This window comes from Camellia sinensis, chromosome 2, assembly GCF_055761805.1.
Source record: "Camellia sinensis isolate YWXY chromosome 2, ASM5576180v1, whole genome shotgun sequence".
In the NCBI taxonomy this organism is placed as follows: domain Eukaryota; kingdom Viridiplantae; phylum Streptophyta; class Magnoliopsida; order Ericales; family Theaceae; genus Camellia; species Camellia sinensis.
In genome coordinates, this window is record NC_138962.1 from 171,346,299 (window position 1) to 171,368,999 (window position 22,701).

At 43.4% G+C, this 22,701-nt stretch overlaps 1 protein-coding gene across 1 annotated transcript; it reads right to left on the reverse strand.

The window, feature by feature from the left end:
* Positions 1-135: 135 nt before the first annotated feature.
* On the reverse strand, positions 136-22,683 carry LOC145819241 (uncharacterized). The gene is made up of 2 exons (XM_082913203.1): positions 22,658-22,683; positions 136-583 (listed from the first exon to the last, which is right to left on the reverse strand). The coding sequence occupies exons 1-2, from the start codon at positions 22,681-22,683 to the stop codon at positions 136-138; spliced, it is 474 nt and encodes a 157-aa protein (XP_082769329.1).
* Between the last annotated feature and the right edge of the window lie 18 nt (positions 22,684-22,701).

The window sequence follows — 22,701 nt, forward strand, 5'->3', positions numbered from 1 at the left end:
AGGTACCGAAGCAGCATGGGTCCTATTGTTCCTTGAGGGTCCTCCGCTTCTTTGCTGGTTGGCTCTAGATTGCTGACCTTGGGTCTTTGCAGTGTCCATCTTTTCTCTTTCTAGAGTAAGAGCCCTATCTACTACTTATGCATAAGTAGGTAGTTGCATTGCAACCAACTTGTCTCGGATTCCCGAATCAAGTCCCCACTCAAAGCGCCTTACTTTGTCTGTTTCGTTTGCCACTATAGCTGTGGCATGGCGAGAAAGGGCCTCAAACTGATTGGCATACTGTGTCACAATCATGCCCCTTTGTTTCAGTTGGAGAAATTCTTGGATCATTTCCTGCCTTACTGAGTTTGGGAAGTACTTTTCCATAAACAACTCCTCGAACTGTCGCCAAGATAGTTCTGCCACTTGACGACTTTCCTTAATCATTGTCCACCAGGAATCAGCCTCCCCATCAAAGAGAAATAAAGCGAGGGACACTTGGTCCTGCTCGTTCTGAATCTCTAGCGTCTCCAGTATTTTCTTCACTTGCCTTATCCATGCCTCAGTCGTGTAGGGATTGGGTTCTCCGAAAAAATTTTGGGGCCTGAGTTTTTGAAATTTCACTATTAATTCTGCTTTGTTGTTTTTACGCCTGGGTAGGTGTAGCTCGACTTTTTCGTGTCCCCTTTTGGAGAGCTCGAATTGGTCCTACAGTTCGAACTCCTGTCACGGTTCTGAATCTAATCCCACAAAGTGCAATGTGAAACTGATAAACACTAAAGAGTCCAATCCGACAAATCATTTTGAAAAATTGATTTGAGATCAAATAATGCTAAAACTGGATTACTTTGCCAGGTTACAGAGTCTCCACCTAAATATTTTGTTTTTGAAAAATTTAGGAAACCCTGACTCGTGCCGAAGGCTACGTGTCCGTTATCACCAAAGTTGCCTAGGCTCAGGAACTTGGGTATGAAGGGAAAGGTCCTGAAATGAGCACCCTTGCTCGCCTGATCAAAGATCGGCCTCTACTAATTATGATATGTTATTTTTTAAACCTCGTGTGTTCTTATTCCGGTTATTAGCTAACTTTACTATGTGACACACACAAGCAAGTATAGACTACGTCGCAAGAATTGGAACAAATTCAGCTCATGTTTGTTTTTGAAAATGATTTGAAGTTGCGACCCTCAAGTGGGCTAAATCGCGGATTTGCCATCAAACATGATGAGCTTAAAACATGATTTTCCACTTCGCAAAGTGGGCTTAAAACATACACTCGTTGAATTGTTCCAATTCAAGCAACAAAGTCTTCATCCACATGCATTCATGCAGTTTAGCAAATAAGCACATAGTCTCATGGCAAGTATGCTAAACATGATAATATGGCAATCACACTCATGCAAGTATGCTAAAGCATAAAACTCACCGAGTACTCCAAGCCAAAACAAAGGTTAGATAGAAAAAATGCATGATCTTAACTATGTTAAGATGCCTAATGCAACATATGCAATAATGCAATTAATAGGCTCGGCTACTAATATGGCATATGATACAATTTGATAACATGCTTTGAAACATGTATTCAAATAAGTGTTGAAATACAATGCAGTTTGAATGATGCGTCGAGCCTCGGTGCATGCAAGACAAATGAATGATGCAAACATGTAAGCATAAGGTATGCTAATTGAAATATGACCCTAAACTAACCATCGAAAGCGGTTAAGTAAAAGGGAGAAAGACGCGGGGTTGGAAGACATGCACACACATATGCACGCTTATTACAACATCATGCATTCTCAAAGGAGGGTCCGAATAAATAAGATAGGCTACACTAAGCTAAGCTACACTAAGCTAAGCTAATTATTACAAAACAAAACTAATTAACTATTCTAGCTAATTATTACAACAATTGAAATAAATTAACTAACTATTCTAAGCTAGCTAAATATTACAAACCTAACTAATTAATTACAATACAAATTAATTAATTAAATAATTACAACACTTGCATGAAAAAATTAGCTAAAACTAACTAATAAAGCAATTAAATAGCCTCGAGGGACGAGGGATGCATGCATGCTCGGTTGTTCCACCTGAAAATGCCTTTGCCTTGCCGTCGGATGCCTCTGTTTACACTCATTTGATCACCGAAAATTGTACCAACTTCTAGATTGCCTCGCTCTAACACAGGAACACATTTGTGCAAAAATTCATTGTTGGCCGGTTGGCTACAAAAAGTGGCTGTCAGCCACCTCAAGTGGCTGGTCGACTACTTCAAGTGGCCAGTCGGCCACCCACTTTTCTAGACTTCTTCTTTTGCTGCAACAGAGAGCAAATAGAGGCAAAGTAATGCATTTTCAAGAAATGTGTGTACTGCTACACTCCTTATCATCTCTCAAAGGAGTGTAGCTCTTGGCCTTCAAACCATCAATCAAGCATTTTCAATGCATGATGGCTAGAGAGCCAAGTTTGTACAAGGTTAATGAGTGCACAAATAAGACTCGACGGACCACCACCCTATCATGCATGATCAAGGGTGATAGTGACTAAGAAAAGTGGCACGTTTTATCACTTTGAGTATGAAACGTCCCATTCTTCTCGTGTTCGGATTAACGTCTGATTCGAACGCATGCAATGCAACACAACATGCTTATCTTGTTCAAGTTTTACTTGTCAAATTTTGTTTACTCATTTTAAATTACCAACTCATTCTTTAGTTGATTTAGTCCAAGGTGAGTGTCCTCTAATGAGAGAGGTGTTAACTAAGGGATGATTTAAGACATGAGAGAGATCATGCAGTTGGTTAGTAGAAACCCTCCAAAGAGGATTAAAACCATTAAGCACAAATCTCAATCTCAAGCTTAAACACAACCCTAAGGTCAACCACCCTTCAAAGCAAATGAAAAAGTGATGAAATGAGGGAGGTTGCAGATATTATATGTGCTGAAATTGCATGCAAAATGGCACTACAACACGTAAGCAACTCATGCAAATCATGTTTAAATGCCGGAAACACCAAACTAGTGAAGACCAATACACTATAGGCATGCAATACAAATCTCATAAGGTACAAACACTTCAAAATAGTTCTAAAACAGCCTAAAAGGAGTCCTAAAACATACTTGAAGTAAGCTAAAAATAACTAGAATAGATGGCCAAAACATAGCGCAAACTACACTATCAGGCACAATTGCACTACAAGCATACAAAGCAAGCCTCAAGTGACCAAATCAGCCCAAAACAGAGCTAAAATATGTCAAAACAGAGCCTGAAACATGCTTGAATAAAGCTAAGTTAAGCTAGAAAATCAAGCTAACATGTGAAGCAACCTAGGCATGGAAGCAAGACACAAGGAGGGGAGGAGGGGAGGCTAACCCCTCCTATTTTGGACTCCAAAAGTTGATTTTTACCATTGAAATAACTTTGATTTTCAGTGGTTAAAAGGCCCAAACATTTTGATTTAAAGGTGATGAAAGATGGCACAAAAAGCTTCACAAGCTAAAGAACAAAAGGGAGAGACAACCCCCTAACTCAAAAAGGCCTTAATCCACCATTTTTAAGCCTAAAAAATAAAGGTTTTTGTAGTTGAAAACTAGGCCAAAAATAGTACAAAAAGATAGCAAAAACAAGTATGAAAGCAAGCTAGCAAAACAAGTAATATACCTCTTGGAGCCAAAACACAAAATAGGCACAAATCTGAGCTTAAACCACCTTCAAGAGCTCAAAGGAGGCTCCAAGAGAGCTTCAAGCAACCTCAGCCCAAGGATGAACCACTTTGGTTAAGGGTTGATAGGTTAAAGTTGGAAGTATGCAAGCTTCTAAGCACAAAAGCTCAAGAGAGAGAGAAATCTACAAAGAGAGGACTGTAGAGAGAGAGAGAGAGATTTTAGAGAGAGAGGCTCCCAAAATTTTCTAACCTTGCAATATGAGAGATATGGTCTTTATGCATAGAAAAAAGAGACCCTTCGTTGAAAATATCATCAAATGGACAGCTGGAGCAATCTGGAAACAACTAGAGGAAAATATCTGCAAAATATTTGAGTTTTGGACAGCAGTGGCCGACGGCCACTTTTTGTAGATGACAAGAAATCCTTTTGGATGACATATGGCTGACACATGGCTTCACTAGTGGCTGGAAAGCAAAGACTGGTTTTTGGTCCCAACTTCAATTAGGCATATATCCTTTATCTGGACTCCTTTGCAGGTCATTCTTGAGTCTAAATTGTATCCCTGGAAGTCTTCTTTCCAATGGTGGCAGCCTCACCTCAAAATATCAAGTGTGAAAAAAGATATCATTCTTTTAGTGAAGATTGCTCAGTTTTTGTCCTAACTGGATTGATGCCCAACTTTAACCAGCCATAGCTCCCCCATTCGGACTCGGCTTTAGGAGATTCTTGAGTGAAAAATGAAGCCCCAGAAGCCCACTTTCCAAAGGTGGTGGCCTCATATTTGAAATCCAAGTGTACAAAAGGCTAGGCCTGATTTAGCGAGGGCTGCTTGACTCTCTCTCTTAACAGTTCATGCCCAACTTTTTTCTTAACTGGGTTTCTTTCCTCTCTTCTTATTTTCTTCAACTCCAAACCTCTAAACAAGATGTTTTAAAGATTTTTTCAAAGATTCCACCTCTCTTTCATTCATTTTCACTTTGTCCTTGCTCGGTTTATCGAAAAGCGCAACATTTAACAAAATGCGACCCTCAAAACATCGTAGGAACCTTGTTTCAAAAATATTTTGAAAGAGAGGTGTACACACCCCATTTTTGACCGTCCTCAAAACTTGGACGTCACCGCTCGAACACTCGGTGATTACTCATGTTTGTGTTTCGTTTTGAGTTCCCTGAGGCTTCGGCCACGCGCCTTGCCTCAAGATCTCTCAACTCGACTGTTCCGTGTTTGGTTTTGCACCAAACACTTGTGTTTTTGCTTCTGAGGGTAGAAAGTAGCTTGTTAGCTAACCTTGACACCCACCGGCCTTGGTTTGAGGCCACCGGCCACGTTTTGAGGCTACCGGCCATTGGTGATTTATACCATTGGCCGGTCGGCACTCAGTATGGCCGGCCGGCCATCTGTTTGGCCGGTGACCTCCTTTTCTGGCTGGTAGCACCTTTTTACCTTTTTCAGGCATGGTGCATGCCAGTTGTGCCAGCTGGAATGCACCAAACCTGCCCCGGGGCATACATGTGGCTGTTTTGCCCTTTTTGCACCCTTTTGGTCAAAGCTTGAGGAAGCTTGACCCTTTGTCAAAGCTTCCTCAAGAAGCTTGCCAGCTGTCCTAGCTTCCTCAGGAAGCCTTGCCACCTTTGCCCCCTTTGACCCATTTTTTGTTTAGCTTCTTTGAGAAGCTTCAAACCTTTATTTTGTCTATATATAGAGCCTCCCTCCTCCATTGTTGGGGGTTGAACAAAAAAAACCAGAGCTTATACATATATTCTAATATACATCACTCTCTCTCTATATATTTCCCTCTCTCCTCTTTTGTGTTTGTTTTGTGGCCTAAAAGTGTGTTTTGACCTTAGTTTTGCACTAAGACACACACCATTACACCACACTTCGACCTTGAGAGGCTTAGAGGGTTTGTTCTTGAGTTTTTGGACTAGTTTTGATCATAGGAAGGTGGCTGATCTTGCTGTTCCTCAAGGGTTCTTCAAGGGTAACATTCTTACTTTAGATTCCCCAATCTTGCACTAGATTTTTTCCTACCTTGCTTGCTGTTTTAGACTTTGTGTATAACTGAAAAAAGTCTTGTATTTTCATGCTTGAGATCTTTCATTAAGGTCATTTGGTTGTTTGGGGCCGATCTCCCCCTCTTAGGCCTTATTTGGCCCTTTTTGTACTCTCTTTGTTAAGCTTTGGAACCTCTTGTGTATTGGCCTTCTCACCACTGAAATCCAGTGGATTTTCAGTGGTGAAGAAGGGGCTTTGAGGTCTTGCATAGGGGAGGGACACCCCTATCCCTTGGTCTCTCTTTTGTTTGCATCTTTGGCTCATAAGGATAGCATGCATGATCAGTTGTTCTTAGCTCCATTTCAGAGATTTTTGGGCGTTATTTGGGCATATCTTACCTCTATTTTTGGTCAGATTAAAGGTCCCTTGCATGCATAATATACTTGCTTTGTATTCCCCCATTTTGTCAAGAAGTGCATCATGCATTTAGCCTACCATGCTCTTATGTTTTGGCCTAACTTTGTGAAGTTCTTAGCCATGTCTTACCATGCTTAGGGTCTGTTGGGTGCTGTTTTGATCATATTTGCCATGTTTGGTATAGCCCCTTTGTATTTTGGCTTGTGAGCCTTGAGTGTGTGAGTCTCTAGCATGCTTTAGTTGGGTTGTTTCAATGATTTGGAGTCATTTCACATGCCATTTCAGTCCCTAATCCATGCTTGTATGCTTACATTCATCATCACTTTCTTGCCTTGAAAGGTTGTTCTTTTGTGCCTTGGAAAATGTCATAATGCATGATTAAGTCATTTGGGCTGCCATATCAGTGGGTTTTGGGGCATATTTTGATGCATGTAAACTCTATTTTTAGTTGTGTAGCCCATGCCATGAGTGGTTGAGGTGGTTGTGGTACAATGCCCTCTTGTTGGTCTTGAATTCACCTTTGTTTTGCATCCATTCCTTAGTATGATTTGGCCACTGTCTATGGCAAGGCTGAGGTCTGTCCTTTATGGTTTAAATCCACCATTACATGCTTGTCACATGTTTATTGTATATTTGACTCATTTCGTGTTGTCACATGCTAGTCTCATTGCATATTTGTCCATGTTTGCTACATTGCATGTTGCATACTTTAGTACATTGCACATTGGCATGTTTAGTTTGCATGGCATTTGGCATGCCTTGCTTACTTAGTTTCATGATTGCATATTTGACCCATGTTACATACGTGAGGTACATTGTATACATGCATAGCATATCGCTTGGTTTGGGGTGTCAAACTAAGCATGAAAGTTGAGGAGTGTTCATACTCAAAGTGATGAAACACGCCTCAACCCTCGGTCGCCAATACCCTTGACCTCAACATGATAGGGCATTGGTACTCATTTGTTTTGTTGCAAGCATTTACATTGATTGGCAAACTTGGCCTCTTAGGCCATCACGCATCGAAATGCGCAATTGATGACCCGAGGGTCGAGGGTCACACTCTCTTGAGTCCATAACATGATTGGAAGAGTGGCCATGCTCACATTTGCTTGAAAATTCCATGCCATACACTGCTTGCCCTCTGCTGCTGTCAACTGCAGGATTCTGCAGAAAGCAATGGCCGGCCGGCCACCTACAGTGCCGACCGACCATCGGTGGCTGGCCGGTGGTACAACATTTAGCCGATAAGCCCATCCCCATGGCCGGTGGTACTTTGAATTGGCCGGTGACATTCCAGGGTGATCAGGAATCAGTTCAGAGGTGCCCCAAGAATTTTCACAGTCTTCAGAGGATCAGGGCAGTGTAAACAGAGGCAACAGTGCTATGACAGTGAGTTTCCGGGTGAGACGAGTCAATCACGCATCATTCATGCACCTCAAGGCGGGGCTGCGACCACCTTTCTTCTGCATTTAATTGTTAATTAATTAGAAATTTTGTAATTAATTATTTAGCTTGAGAGTTAATTAATTAGGTGGTTTGTAATATTTATTCGGACCCTCCGAGCGAGGGCAATTGTATAATAAGCGTGCGTGAGTGTGTGTATGTCTCCCAACCCCACGTCTTTCTTCCCTTTTATTTACTAGTTTTCGATGGTTAGCCTAGGGCATGTTTCAATTAGCATACAGTATGATAGCATGCGTGCATCCATACATTTGTCTTACATGCACCGGGCTCAGTGCATCATACTAACTGCATTTGTATTTCAATTCCAAAGTTGATTACATGTTAGTTGTAGCATCATCACATGCCATCTTAGAATAGCCGAGCCTATTATAGTTGCATCATGTATGTGTTGCATTAGCCATCTTAACATGAGCTAGGATCATGCATTGATTACTAACTAGCTTTTGTTTTGGCTCAGAGTACTAGGTAAGCTTTTATGCTTTAGTATCTTGCATGAGTGTGAGTGTTTGCCATGACAGCATGCTTACCATGAGGCTACGTATTTACGTGTTATAACTGCCTAAATGCCTGTGGGTGAAGGTTGGGTTACTTAAATTGGAACAATGCATTGGATGCGAATTTTAAGCCCACTAGATAGTGGCAAAATCATCTTTTCTAAAGTCCACTTGAGGGTAGCGAAATCTACATTTTTAGCCTACTTGCGAGTAGCAAACCATTTTCAAAACAAGCATGAAATGTTTTGTTCCAATTTAGGCGATTTGGTCTATACTTGTTTGTTGTGCACATAACATAGTAATTCTAGGCTAATAACCAGAATAAGAACACGTAACGTTTTCAAAAACGGATATCATGGTTAGTAGAGGCCGATCTTCGGATCGGGCGAGAGGGGGTGCTCATAGCTGACCTTCCCCAATCGTACCCAAGCTCCCGAGCCGAGGCAACTTTGGTGATGACGGACACGTGGCCTTTGGCACCGAGTCAGGGTTTCCTAAATTCTCCCATAAAAAATATTTAGGTGGCGACTCTGTATCTGGTAAAGCAGTCCATGTTTGGCACTTCTTTTCAAAAATCTGTTTCTCAAAACGATTTGCCAGATTTGGACTCTTTGGTTCAAGATTAAAGACCGTGACACAAATCGAGTACGAACTGTGGGGTGAGGCCCTCACGCGGGGCGCGTCCACAGTTTCTGGCAACTCTGCTGGGGATTTAGAGAGCTTGACTCGAACTCGTGATATCCTGTTTTGATTTCATTTATGTGTCTCTTTGCATTGCATGTGCATTGGTGCGCCTAGGACACCGTGTTTGCCATCTGCCATTCCTGAACGGTTTGCCGGAGGCTTGACTTTGTCAAAGCATGCCATAAGGCTGACCGGTTGTGGGCTCTGACAGTATGGGAACACAAACCCCGATTTTACCGGGGCACCCTTTTCAACCATTCGACCTAGTGCATATCGAAATCCATAGTGACTATTCCAAACTAGGACAGGTTGCTTACCCGATGTTAGGTTGTTTGAAAACTGCTGCATGCATAGTGAAACCCTAGCTCCTGACAAAATAGGACAGGGAAACCCTACCCCAACTTAGGGGTGTTTTGGCTCTTTTTTACTTGCTATGTGTTTTAGAGTGTATCTATGCAGGGAACACACATATCAGTTCGCAAGTCTGAGTGTCAGGCCTGCGGGCATCGGTGTTTTTGGGAATCAGTCATCTACGGGTATCAGATTCAGACTTAGGGGCAACGATTTGGAAACAGTGATCAGTGATTAAGGAACAGTACATTCAGCTTGTTGGCAATTTGTTGTGATACCCAGCTGTGTGTTGTGTTTATTTTACGTTGTTACGCTGTCCAATTGTCTGTTTATTTATACGCTTTATTTATCTTTTTACTAGGTAGTCGAGCACAATTGCTTCTGACCCAGTAGATATTCCCCAAGCACTATGGATTAGAGGTCGTCGACTCCATCGATCTGAGGATCTGGTAGACGGACAACCAGTGTACCACTCTCTACCCCCGGTTACTAGACGGAGGACAGTTAGGCAGAGGGCATTAGTTCAACAGTCAGTACAGAGGGCTTTGTCTACCCCACCTGTGTACAGTATGGATCAGGATTCTGCTTCTCCCATAGAAAGGGAACATATACCGATAATTCAGTCAGAGTAGAGCAGTATGGCCAATTTAGAGGAGATGGTACGCCAGCTCCAAGAGAGTATGAAAATGATGCAGCAGGATGCTGTCCGACAGGCAGAGTTCGCCAAGCAGCAGACCACGGTTATGAATGAACAAGTAGAGTTAATCGTGAGGTTACAGCAGCAAACCGGAGCATCTGTTTCGCAGCAAGCTCCTCTCCCGCCAGGAATTCCAACCCCCGGGGAGATAGCTAATGTTCAGAATGATACAAACATTCCCACGGGACCACCTCTACCCCCGATCCTACCCCAAATCAAACCCCAGTTATCCAAAACACCCACCAACCTACCGGACTCTTCCTTTGAGTTCGAGATAGACCCCACAGCATTGAAGTTGAGCAAGCTCGAAAAGCTGTTCAAGAGATCCCAAGGAGTCAAGACCATCCCTGACATCGAAGATGGATATACCAACGCAGCTGTGACGCTGCCTGACAGATTCAAAATGCCGTACATTGATCGATTTGATGGGTCCGGGGACCCTATGGTGCACCTGAGACTGTTTTCAGACATCTTAAGGCCAATGGGCCTCAGCAGACTTCAGAAGCTGTCTCTGTTCGACCGAACCCTGTCGGGTGTGGCGGCCATATGGTATGCCAAATTAGAAGATGATGTCAAGAGAAACTGGGACGAGATGGCCGAGGCCTTCATTATGCAATACTCATACAATACATAAATCGAGATTACAACCTGTGATCTCGAGACAACAAGGCAAGAGCCTAAAGAGAGTTTCTCAGAATTCGTGACCAGATAGAGGGCCAAGGCTTCGATGATGACCTTAAGGCCTACAGACAAAGACCAGATTCGGATGATTGTGCGCAATCTTCAGCCGAAGTTGATGCAAAAGATGATTGTACTCCCCTTCCCTACCTTTTCTGATCTACATGAAATGGGGGTGCAGATTGAGGATGCCTTAAAGCAAGGCTTAATTGATAATGACCGGAAGCAACCCCGAAGAACTTTCAACCGCAACACTAATGCAGGCCCGAGCGGTACTACAACTACAAGAGCCTCCGAAGTGAGCATGGTCACCATCACCCCCCCTCCAAGAACCATGGCAGCTGCGCCATTCTTCGGCGCGTCCGAAAGCCATACCCAAACAGCCAAATACCCACCCAAAAACACAAGAATCTTTGCTCCACTGTATATGCCCCTATCCAAAGCTCTGGGGGTTTTAATCAGAAAAGGGCATTTGAAGCCCCTAGAACCACGGCCCTTACCAGAAAGACTTCCCCCTACCCACAACCCAGCCAAATATTGCGCATTTCACCAACAGCACGGTCATGACACCGATCTGTGCTTCCGATTACGTCATGAGATTCAAGATCTCATCGATACCGGGGTGATTCTGCCTCCCGAGAAACCCAATGTTACAACAAACCCTCTCCCCACACATAACCAAGCTCCATCACCTAAAAGGATCAACTTCATCCAAATTGGGGTTGTGCCTTACGATCCTAGCATCTATATCACTCCTTCCCACCTGCCTAAGCCGGAGGTATTCCTTCCCGATTGCACCAACTTGTGCATGATGGACATCTCCATGACCCGACCTAAGCCAACGGTGGTGACTATCGAGAGCAGGAGAGAGGAGATCCCAAAGGAGAAGAAGGTTGTTGAGTCAGAGTCTGCAGAATCTGGGAGTTGTGTTGAGAAGACATATAGTCCGGGTAACTACATTTCATCAATAGACCAGGATGGGCCAGATGTGGAATTGCCAACAGGGGGAGAACTGTGTGTGATCCAAGGGGATAGTCTGGGACAGGGAACAAATGATTTAAGGGCTGTGGAAGAGGACCTCGCCAATCTCCAGTTTTACAATGACCAAGATCCAGGGGGCGCAACAGTCAACTGGTTTGATTATGAGGAATCAGCAGAGGCTACTGGGTGGTTGGATGATCAACCAGATGTGGTGGAAGAGTTCCAACCAGGACAGGGTTCGGCAGGGGCACGAATGTCGGTGACAGTTGAGAGAGTCGGAAAACAGAATACATCGCCGGAGAATGCCAGTGTCAAGAATTTCGCTCGGGATTGGAGCATTCTGAATGCAGGAATTATTGAGCAGCTAGCTGTGTTGATACGGTCGGAACATGAAAGATTTGAAGATCCTGTGAGAATCAGAAAGGCAAAGGCCTATGTGGGGACTGAAACTGCTATGTGCACAGGAACAGAGAATGCTGCGAGCATAGGGATGGAAGGTACCGCGAGTACGAGAACAGTCATACCAGAGCCGGACAGGTGTCTGTCAACTACTGATGGAATGTGGTGGGAAGATGAGGATTTATGTCTTGCCCACACGGATGAGGATTGGGGGAATAACCAACCAAATGACACCTGGTACATCGGCGAAGTCGATCATATGACTAGGAGTGGCCGGTATTTCAAGCCCCCACATCTAGATCAGCCAGAGGCGTCTGGGAAAGATAAGGAGGCAGAAAAGCAGAAAGAAAAACAACTCGAAGAGGAGGCTGTGCTCAAACAGTTAAAAAAGATACAAGCAGACATCTCTATCTGGGTATTGCTTATGGCATCACGAGTGCACAGACAGGCTGTCTTATCAGCCATGGACAAGGCAAAGCTTTCGATAGAAACCACGCCAAAACAGCTAGTAGGATTAGTTTTTTTGGGAGGGGCTACCCCGACGCTGACTTTCTCCGACAAAGAACTGCCACCTGAGGGGGCAAACCATAACAAACCGCTCTACATCTCTGTGGAGTGTAAGAATAAATGGATACCGGTGGTTCTTGTTGATACCGGATCCGCCATCAACGTCTGCCCAGCAAGGACAACGTATGCGATTGGCTTGAAAACCGTAGACTTTTTACCAACAACCCAAGTAATTCGGGCATACGATAACACAAGTAGAGAGGTCATGGGGACGGTGAAAATTCAGACTAAAGTTGGGCCAGGACAGCATGAGATAGATTTCCATGTCTTAGAAGTGCCGGCAACTTTCAACCTGCTTTTGGGGAGGCCGTGGCTGCATCGAGTGAAGGCCGTCTTGTCCACTCTGCATCAGATGGTGAAATACCCCTATGAAAAGGGAGTAGCCATTTTTTTCAGAAATTCATCGATCCACCCACCTCCAGAGGTATCTACACCAGTCTTAGAAATTGAGCACGGCATGGAGGACGTGTTTATATCAGGTTTCACCCTTGCTGAGGCTCGGGTTGTAACAAACATCATGGCTGCTAACGAGGGGATATATGTCAGTGCTCAAGCGGTATACCTCATGAACAAACTCCAACACATCCTCGGGATGGGATTAGGAAGGAGCGGCTGGAAGGGCGTCGCAGCATTGGCCGAAGTGCCACATAACCCTCATACCTTTGGCTTGGATTATCTGCCCACCAAGGAGGATTGGGTAAGGAAAGGAAAGGAAATGGCTGGAAGAGCCAGAGCGAAACAGATGGGGAAGCCTTTTGAGTTGATGCACCGGCCCATCCAGGGTACCCTAAACGGACGCTTCGTCCGGGAGGGGGAAGATTTTCCATTTTGTGGTTTTCCGGAGCCGTGGCTGAACGCGGAGAGGAAGCGCGTACCGGGGTTCGAGATTTTCTTTGACCTACAATTATCTGGGAACGATGTTGCCGAAGAGCAGACAGACCCAACAGTCGAGGTTGAGCATAGTGGGGAAATGGAGTCTGAGGACATCGAACTTGAAATGGGGGTAGCACTGGCATGTCTACTTTCAGATCCTTCGATCGAACGGAAGTGCTTGGGGGATGACTTCTCGGTGTCCATGATCGGGAATGAAACGGTTGCGGGCCTACCATCAACCATTTTGGATGCATTCATCGCACCCTCTCTCGTTTGGCAATACGAAAAGGGATTTTTGTCGAACAGCGCCGGGTCAGGTAGTGAGCCAGAATCTGATTCCACCGAGTCTTGTGAGTCGGAATCAGGTTCCAGCTCAACTGAGTCTGAGTCCGGTATTCCTGGGGGTGATAACCCGGATGCCACAGTCCTGTCCAGGTCGTCTTTTTCTTTCTTCTTTGAGTCTGTTGTAACAGAAGAATCGGACGGTTTGGAAGTACTTAATGAGAATAATGTGGATGTGGTTTCCGAGTACTTTTCTGTGCCTTTGATATATTTCTTAAATCAGGACTTTCAAAATTTTGACGAAAACAACGAGGGAGAAATTCCTCCGGTTTTGCAACGATTAATTGATCAAGAGCAGGAAAGATTTGTTAAACCTTTAGTTGATGAAATCACTACTGTGAATATTGGTACTGAGAAGGACCCGCGGCTGGTCCAGATCGGGTCCACGTTGTCTTCGGAGGAATGCGAGCGCTTAGTCGCTATATTAAAAGATTTCAAAGATGTTTTCGCGTGGTCCTACGAAGACATGCCTGGAATCGATCCTGAGATTGTACAACACCGGATCCCTCTTGACCCCGAGGCCCGACCTGTCAAATAGAAACTCAGAAGGATTCGTCCAGACTGGGCCATCAAGATTAAGGAAGAGGTCACCAAGCAAATCGATGCAGGCTTCTTGCTGGTATCCGAATACCCGACTTGGTTGGCCAACATTGTTCCAGTGCCGAAGAAAGATGGCAGAATCCGAGTATGCGTGGATTTCAGGGATTTGAACAGAGCTAGTCCAAAGGACGACTTCCCCTTGTCACATATTGATGAGTTGGTGGATTTCACGGCAGGACATGCTTTGCTTTCGTTTATGGATGGCTTCTCAGGTTACAATCAGATAGTGATGGCACCTGAAGATCGGGAAAAGACTGCTTTCACCACCCCGTGGGGGACATACTGCTACAGAGTGATGCCGTTTGGGTTGAAGAATGCTGGAGCTACATATCAACGGGCCGCGACCACAATATTGCATGACATGGTCCACAAAGAGGTTGAGGTGTACGTGGATGACATGATTGTCAAGTCTAAAGAAAGAGAGGGCCACTACACTGCCTTACAAAAGTTCTTTCAAAGGATCAGAGAATTTCGGTTGCGTTTGAATCCTCAGAAGTGTACGTTTGGTGTTACAGCAGGGAAAATGCTGGGATTTCTTATTACACAGAGAGGTATCGAAGTCGACCCTTCCAAAATCAAGGCCATCCTAGAAATGCCACCACCAAGGACTGAAAAGGAGGTGCGAGGCTTTCTGGGTAAAGTGCAATTCATAAGACGGCTTATCTCAAAACTAACCCTGACTTGTGAACCACTTTTTGGTCTCCTGAAGAAAGGAAAGAAATTCCAATGGGACGGTCGATGCCAAGCTGCTTTTGAACAAGTCAAGAAATACTTACAGAACCCACCCGTGTTGTCACCACCAGAACTGGGAAGGCCGTTGATATTGTACCTTTCAGTAACTGAGACTACAATGGGCTGCATGCTCGCACAAGAATCGGAGGATAAGGTGGAGAAGGCCATCTACTATATGAGCAAAAAGATGCTGGATTACGAGACCCGTTACACTCTGCTGGAGAAGGCTTGTTTGGCTTTGGTATGGGCTACCAGGAAGTTGCGGCACTACCTGTTAGCTCACTCTGTAATGTTGGTTTCACGACTCGATCCCATCAAATATCTTTTCGAGAAACCGGCACCTATGGGTAGGCTAGCTCGTTGGTTGTTGTTACTTTCTGAATTTGATCTAAAATATGTGACACGCAAGTCAGTCAAGGGAAGAGCAGTGGCAGAGTTCTTAGCCGATCATCCAGTGGGAGGGGGTGAAGCAGTTGAGTACTTATTCCCAGACGAGGCCATTTTGCACATCGAAGATGAAACTTGGATGATGTATTTTGACGGAGCATCAAACCAGTACGGGTATGGGATATGAGTGTTGTTGATAGCGCCCGACAACTCCCGTATTCCTCTAGCCTTCAAACTCCGGTTCAAAGTCTCGAACAACGAAGCAGAATATGAGGCATGCATTGCCGGTCTAGAAGCAGCCCTGGAACTAGGGGCAAGACGGTTGGACGTCATCGGGGACTCGAACCTTGTTGTGTCTCAAGCAAAAGGAGACTGGAAAGTCAAAGAAGAAAAGATGATGATGTATCATCGGACCTTGGACTTGTTAATTCCTCGGTTTGAGAAGCTAAATTTTTCTCATCTACTAAGAGAGAACAACAGGTTCACAGATTTTTTAGCAACTCTATCTTCCATGATAGACATCCCGTCTGGAGTCTGGATGCGTCCAGTCATCATTGACCAGAAATTTACGCCAGCCTACGAGTCGATCGCCACCATAGATGAGGTTCAGGACGAAAACCCCTGGTATTACGACATCTGGAACTTCTTGGAGAAGGAAATGTATCCACCGGAGGCAAACGCCAAGGATAAAAGGGCAATCAGAAGAATGGCCGTTTAGTTCATCATCTGCGGGGGTAAGCTGTATAAGAGAGGTCATCTGGGAATGATAAGCTATGTGTAGAAGCTGAGGAATCAAAGCGCCTGATGGAGGCTATCCACGGAGGAGAATGTGGGGCACATGTGAATGGGGTAATGCTAGCGCGGAAGATCCTCAGATAGGGTTACTACTGGTCCACCATGGAGGAGGATTGTATCGGCTTTGTTCGGCGATGCCACAAATGCCAGATCCATGCAAATCGCATGAACATTCCGCCGTTGAAACTGTACAATATGACTTCACCATGGCCATTTTCAGTTTGGGGAATCGATGTGATCGGGGCTGTTACTCCGAAGGGGTCGAATGGGCATGAGTTCATCCTGGTCGCGATAGATTACTTTACGAAGTGGGTCGAGGCCCAATCTTATGCGGTGTTGAAGGCTTCACATGTTGCGAAATTCATCAGAAACAACATCATCTGCCGCTATGGGGTCCCAAACGAGATTATTTCAGACAATGGTTCCATTTCAAAAAGGAGGTGATTGATTTGTTAAAGAAATACAATGTGGCTTTTCATAAGTCGTCCACATACCGGCCGCAGACCAACGGAGCAGTTGAGGCCGCCAACAAGAATATCAAGCACATAATGCAGAAGATGGTGGAAACCTACCGGGACTGGCCAGATAAGTTGCCGTTTGCTCTGTGGGGCTAGCAGACTTCAATTAGAACTTCTACTGGGGCGACTCCGTATTTATTAGTCTATGGGATGAAGGCCGTTCTACCTATCGAAATTGAGGTTCCGTCATTGCGAGTATTGGCTGAGTGTCAAATAGCCGAAGCAGATTGGTAGCAGAGCAGATTCGAGGAACTCATGCTCTTTGATGAGAGAAGATTGAAAGCATTGTACCATGTTCAATGCGCAGAATTGCCCGGGCTTTCAACAAGAAAGTTAAGTCCAGGAATTTGAAAGAAGGAGATTTGGTACTCAAGGATAACCGAGCTCCCATCCATGACCCAAGGGGCAAGTTCAGACCCAATTGGATTGGTCCCTACATCATTAAGTCTATTTGGTCGGATGGAGCTGTCGTTCTGATGGACCTAGATGGCCTAGAGTTCTCCCAACCGATCAACATGGACAAATTGAAGAAATATTACCCCTGAGAGGCTGCTAGGCCGAAAACCCGAGAGGGTGACCTAGGCAAAAGTTAGAGCACGGAAAATTAGAAAATATAAAAACTGAGCTCGCAAGGTTGAAAACCCGCAAAGGGCGGCTTTGGCAAAAAGTTAGAGCGCAAAAGGAGAGTGAAAATACTCGAGTGAACCCAAGCCTGAACTACGTAAGGCTTGATTCCCATCTTTGGGATACGTAGGCAGCTTCATCCTGAAGTTTAGCCATAAACACTTCCCCGATCAACTTTATCCATTTGATCGTCTTGGGCCATCTTTGTCTATTCAGCATCCAAGAGCTCAGTTATGATCTCTGGTGCAATGCTTGGCAGACTAGGGGCAACTTTCTAGTTGCTAGGATCCGGGGTTTGTGCATCTCAGTGACAGATCTCAGGTGTGTCCAGTTCTGATCCATATCGAAAATAGTTTTGAAAAGTTTTCATAAAAGTTGACTTTGTTCAAATTAATCTTTCTACAACTAAGACCATCTCTGGACCAAAATGGGAAATTTTTAGTACCATAACCTTCAAGTTCATTGATTTCAGTACAGAGTCCTCCTGCTCTTGCATACAAATTGAAGTTGCTTTTTATTACATTCATAAGGAAAACTTGAAAGTACTAATAAAGCAATAAATCCAGGGCATAGTCACGTCAGGTGTTCCTGCGCCCCCTCCCAGAGCTGGTCGAAGCCCCCGGTGCCAAGCTGGGCCCGATCTGTGCCTCCTCATTAGGCCAATCTATGCACTCATCAGACAAAGTACAACTGAAAGTAGGAGCGGGGACCAGGAGTTTTCTGGTCCTCCACGCTGTGGCTTGCCGAACAACCTGCGCACCTCGAAACGGAAAGGCAGCAGGATATTCTATCCCCTCTGCGGGGCAAATCTGGTCATGGCCGAACTGGCGTCGGAACCGGAATGGGAAATAGAACACACAGTGAGTAAAGCCAATCAACTGAATCCCAATCTGTCGGGACATGCTGTAGCCCATTGTCGGTAGATTGAGCCAAGAGCACCGCCAAGCAATGACGTCGGCAGATAAATTGCACATCCAGTCGAACCACCAACCCTCATCAAGGGCGTTGACCAGACGTTGCCTGAAGAAGTAGCCGCGGGCTGAGTATGCTGGGCAAGAGTCCACAACCTGCAACTTGTCCATCAACCACACCTGGGAAGGGATGAAAAATGAGAGAATAAAGAATAGAGAGATGTACGATGAGAGAAAAATTGAGAAAAGGGTTTTGTGAGAAAACGAGTTTGAGGGTCGAGCGGCGTGAGTAGTACACATGTGAGATTGGGCGGGAAACTTTACCTGCAGCAATAATGGACTCCCCGCAAATCTAATCGTCTCTCGACGATAAAAGGCGTCTAACCCCATCAACGTCTCGGCCAGAGTCATGACAACGCAACTCTTGCCCTCTTTCAAGCCCTGGGTAACCTCGATCAATCGAACGGAGCTTGAGACAAACAGAAAATGAGATCGCATGCACAAACAGAGGGCGTGTCGCCGGAAGCCTTGCCAATGATGGTTGTTGCGATCGCCGGCATCAGAAAACCGATAGATCAAACTGGGAATGTCCAGCATTCCGTCATAAATCAGAGACTGAGCGTCACGCATAGTGAGTCCACACATTCGCCCTAAGGTTTGGGCATGGCCAAAATTAAGATGGGGTAGGATCTCCTCGTTACGCTCAGATTCCAGTAAAACTCGGAAATCTTCAAAGGTAGGATACACTTCTTGCCCGCTAAAGCTAAAGACATGTGTCACCGGATTCCAAAACCTTGCCGCCGCATGGAGAAACAGGAGGTGTAACAGGGTACGACCCAGAGTGAATAGTGCGTTTATGCCGAAACCCCGGAAATTCAGCTTTTCCGAGCCATCCAAGTTATTAATCCAAGTTGTGAGATTTTGGGCAAGAAGCACTTCCATTTGGGGCAAATCAGTGTTGAATTGGGAAGAACCACGAAGCTGAGGGCTTTTTGTAGAAGATAAGGTTGAGTGAAGGACAGATGTCAGCATTCTGCTGATTCTGACAATTCATGGCTGGCCGGCCAAATATAGTGCCGACCGGCCACCACTTTTGGCCAATTGATCAAAGTTTCTGGCCGATGGCCATTTCTCACAGCCGATGGCCTTTATCTCTGGCCGGTGGTTTTCCTCCTTGTTCTCTGAGCTGTTTATGCTGAGGATTGGGGAATTCCACCACCTCCAATGCCCTCCGGTGATCGATTCTTGCGGAGTCACGCCTATTTGCTTGTCGAGTTGTTGTACATTTGCTTATTGAGTTGTATGTCACTCTCTTTAAGTCTTTAATTTGCTTATCGAGTTGTAAATTGGCTCACTACCTGATTATTATGACGCGAATGCTCTATTTTCAAAACGAATCTCATTCACATTGTTATGTGATGCCATGCGATGCAATGCATAGAATGTACAAATGCAACACCTTTTTGAACAAAATAACAGTTTCATTCCCATCACATGCTTTGCAAAAATATGCAGTTTTGAGAAAAAGTAAAACTTGCCCGAGGCAGTGCAATGTGCTTAGACTACCAGTAAAAAGGAGAGTAAAGCAAAAAGAAGGAGCAAGGCAGCGAAGTATCAGGATTGATGCCGGTAACCCCTCCCTTGTGGTTAATACATCTCTCGCGTCCTTGTTTGGATCAATTGTATGGTTCGACACCTTCATTTCTCGAGGCAGTGCAAGGAAGTACGCCTTCGAAACATTCATAGATCTCTGAGTTGACCTCAAGTTGTGTTTTCTATGAACGATGCTCTGTACATACGAGAAACATCCCTTCCCGTATCCTTTATGTATCTTGTGAACTTCACGAATCCTTTCAATCATACTGTGTTGCAGTACTTTGCATTTCAGCATCATGAATAGCTCGTCTTTGTTCAATTTCAAGTTTCTATACACATTGCGTGCATACGTGCATTGCTTTACTTACATGTGTTCAATTTCAAGTTCCTATACACATTGCGTGCATACGTGCATTGCTTTACTTACATGTGTTCAATTTCAGGTTTCTATACACATTGCGTGCATACGTGCATTGCTTTACTTACATGTGTTCAATTTCAAGTTCCTATACACATTGCATGCATACGTGCATTGCTTTACTTACATGTGTTCAATTTCAGGTTTCTATACACATTACGTGCATACGTGCATTGCTTTACTTACATGTGTTCAATTTCAAGTTCCTATACACATTGCGTGCATACGTGCATTGCTTTACTTACATGTGTTCAATTTCAAGTTTCTATACACATTGCGTGCATACGTGCATTGCTTTACTTACATGTGTTCAATTTCAAGATCCTATACACATTGCATGCATATGTGCATTGCTTTACTTACATGTGTTCAATTGCAAGTTCCTATACACATTGCGTGCACACGTGCATTGTTTTACTTACATGTGTTCAATTTTAAGTTTCTATACACATTGCGTGCATGCATGCATTGCTTTACTTGTGTTCAATTTCAAGTTTCTATACACATTGCGTGCATGCGTGCATTGCTTTACTTACATGTGTTCAATTTCAAGTTTTTATACACATTGCTTGCATAGACACGCATGCTTTACTTACATGTGTTCAATTTCAAGTTTCTATACACATTGCTTGCGTAGACACGCATGCTTTACTTACATGTGTTCAAATTTCTTTATACACATTGTGCACGTTGTCACGTGTTCTTTACTTACATGTGTTTGTGCCTTCACAGCATTGTTATGCGCCCCACTCGACTTGCGTTGTCACGCACTTTCGATTGCATTATTAGACATGTTGCTAACAATATTGTACCTGTTAAGTTTGCTTTCTTTGCAGGCACGATATTGTATGTATGGTTCATTTGAGGCTGGTGCAACCAGATGAACCAGACAGGTACTGTATTCTCCGAGTGAGACGTATCGAGAATTGCATAATTCTCTTACATCCTTTCTGCATTGTAGTGTAGTTTGGTGTTTGCTAGCTTAAAACTGTCGCATGTTATGCTTCGTTACAGCTTTCTTTGCATGATCATAAGTTATGTTCGGCTTCTTGCGTTGTCAGTTGCATTTTGCCCCTGCCTTCGGGCGCATATCTTATCTGTAGCTTGTATGCTTGTCTAAGTCTTCGGCCTTGTCAAAAATGGATCATCTCTGGGCTTTGACATTCTCTCCCGTCATTGTTATGACTTTCGAGTTCTGTCAAAGAGGGGCAACTTTTAAAGTCTAAAATCGGTTTGGTCCAAATGGTTTTGGTCCAAAAAGTGGTAGTTGGTTGGGATTTGATGCTTTCCTTGTCGAAGAAATTGAACCTTTGCACAAGATAGCCTGCACCATCAAGTAAGCAATCAGTGGCGCCCAAGTCTTATGGGCAGTCAAAAATGGGGTGTCTACATTAGGTTTCTTAATTCATTAGTAATCGCCTGAATGAAATTCATGATGTCACTATTGTTGTTGTTGTCGTTGTTATTGTTGTCGTTGGATCCATTTGTCTTAGCTCTTCCTGTTATTTTCTGTACGAAGGATGTTGTTGTTACACCCTTTATTTATTTATTATTATACATATATATATATATATATATATATATATATATATATTTAAAGATAAAATGCAAGTAAAATAGTCCAACACACACACTTTTAAATACAAGGATTTCATTAGGGAAAATAAAAGATCAGTACATCCATAAGGAAAGAAAGAAAGGAAAAAAAAAATCTTCATTCTGCTACATAATCGTGGAGACTCTCTTACTCCATTACTAATATTTGTAAGACTATGTCTTTACAATGAAATTGCAACAAAATTGTTAAGGTAGCATTTGGTAACGTTTATGTTATTGGTTTATGTTTACAAAAATTTTATAAACTGGTTTTTGTTTATTTTTAGAAAAACATAAATTACAAACGCGTTTGATTTGAACAAAATGTTTAAAAAATTTTAAAAACATAAACTAAAAAATATGTTTGTTCAGGTCTAAAATATTTATATTTATTTTTATTATTTATGACAATGGGATTACACACATTATAATTGAAAAAAAATTAATTAAAAAAATAATTGAAAAAAAATTTAATTGGAAAAAAAATAATTGAAAAAAAAATTAATTGAAAAAAAAATGAAAAAGTTAATTGAAAAAAAAATTAATTGAAAAAAAAAATTAATTGGAAAAAAATTAATTGAAAAAAAAATTAATTGAAAAAAATTAATTAAAAAAAAAATTGAAAAAATAATTATTTGAAAAAAAATTGAAAATTGAAAACGTAAACTCATTTTTTGAGTTTACTTTTTTTCATCAAATTTATAAACTGAGAGAATCATTTATAAACCAAAAAAATTATCAAGCAAGTTTTTATGACAGTTTTTTAAAATTTTTGTAAATATTAACTGAAAACTGAAAACGGAATGGTTACCAAACAGACCCTAAGAAACCTAGCCTACCCCTCTTCCGTCCCTTTTAATTGAAGAGCCATGGATAGTGTTGATGTACCTGCCAGGCATACTCCCAGCTCTCATCGTAAAGTCCGTAGCACC

Bases quoted from the DNA above. Each gene is read 5' to 3' on its own strand.
- LOC145819241 (XM_082913203.1), bottom strand. From the start codon at position 22,683: ATGAGAGCTGGGAGTATGCCTGGCAG. The intron at 584-22,657 runs GTACATCAACAC...TCAAAAACTCAG, and splicing joins GCTGGGAGTATGCCTGGCAG to GCCCCAAAATTTTTTCGGAG.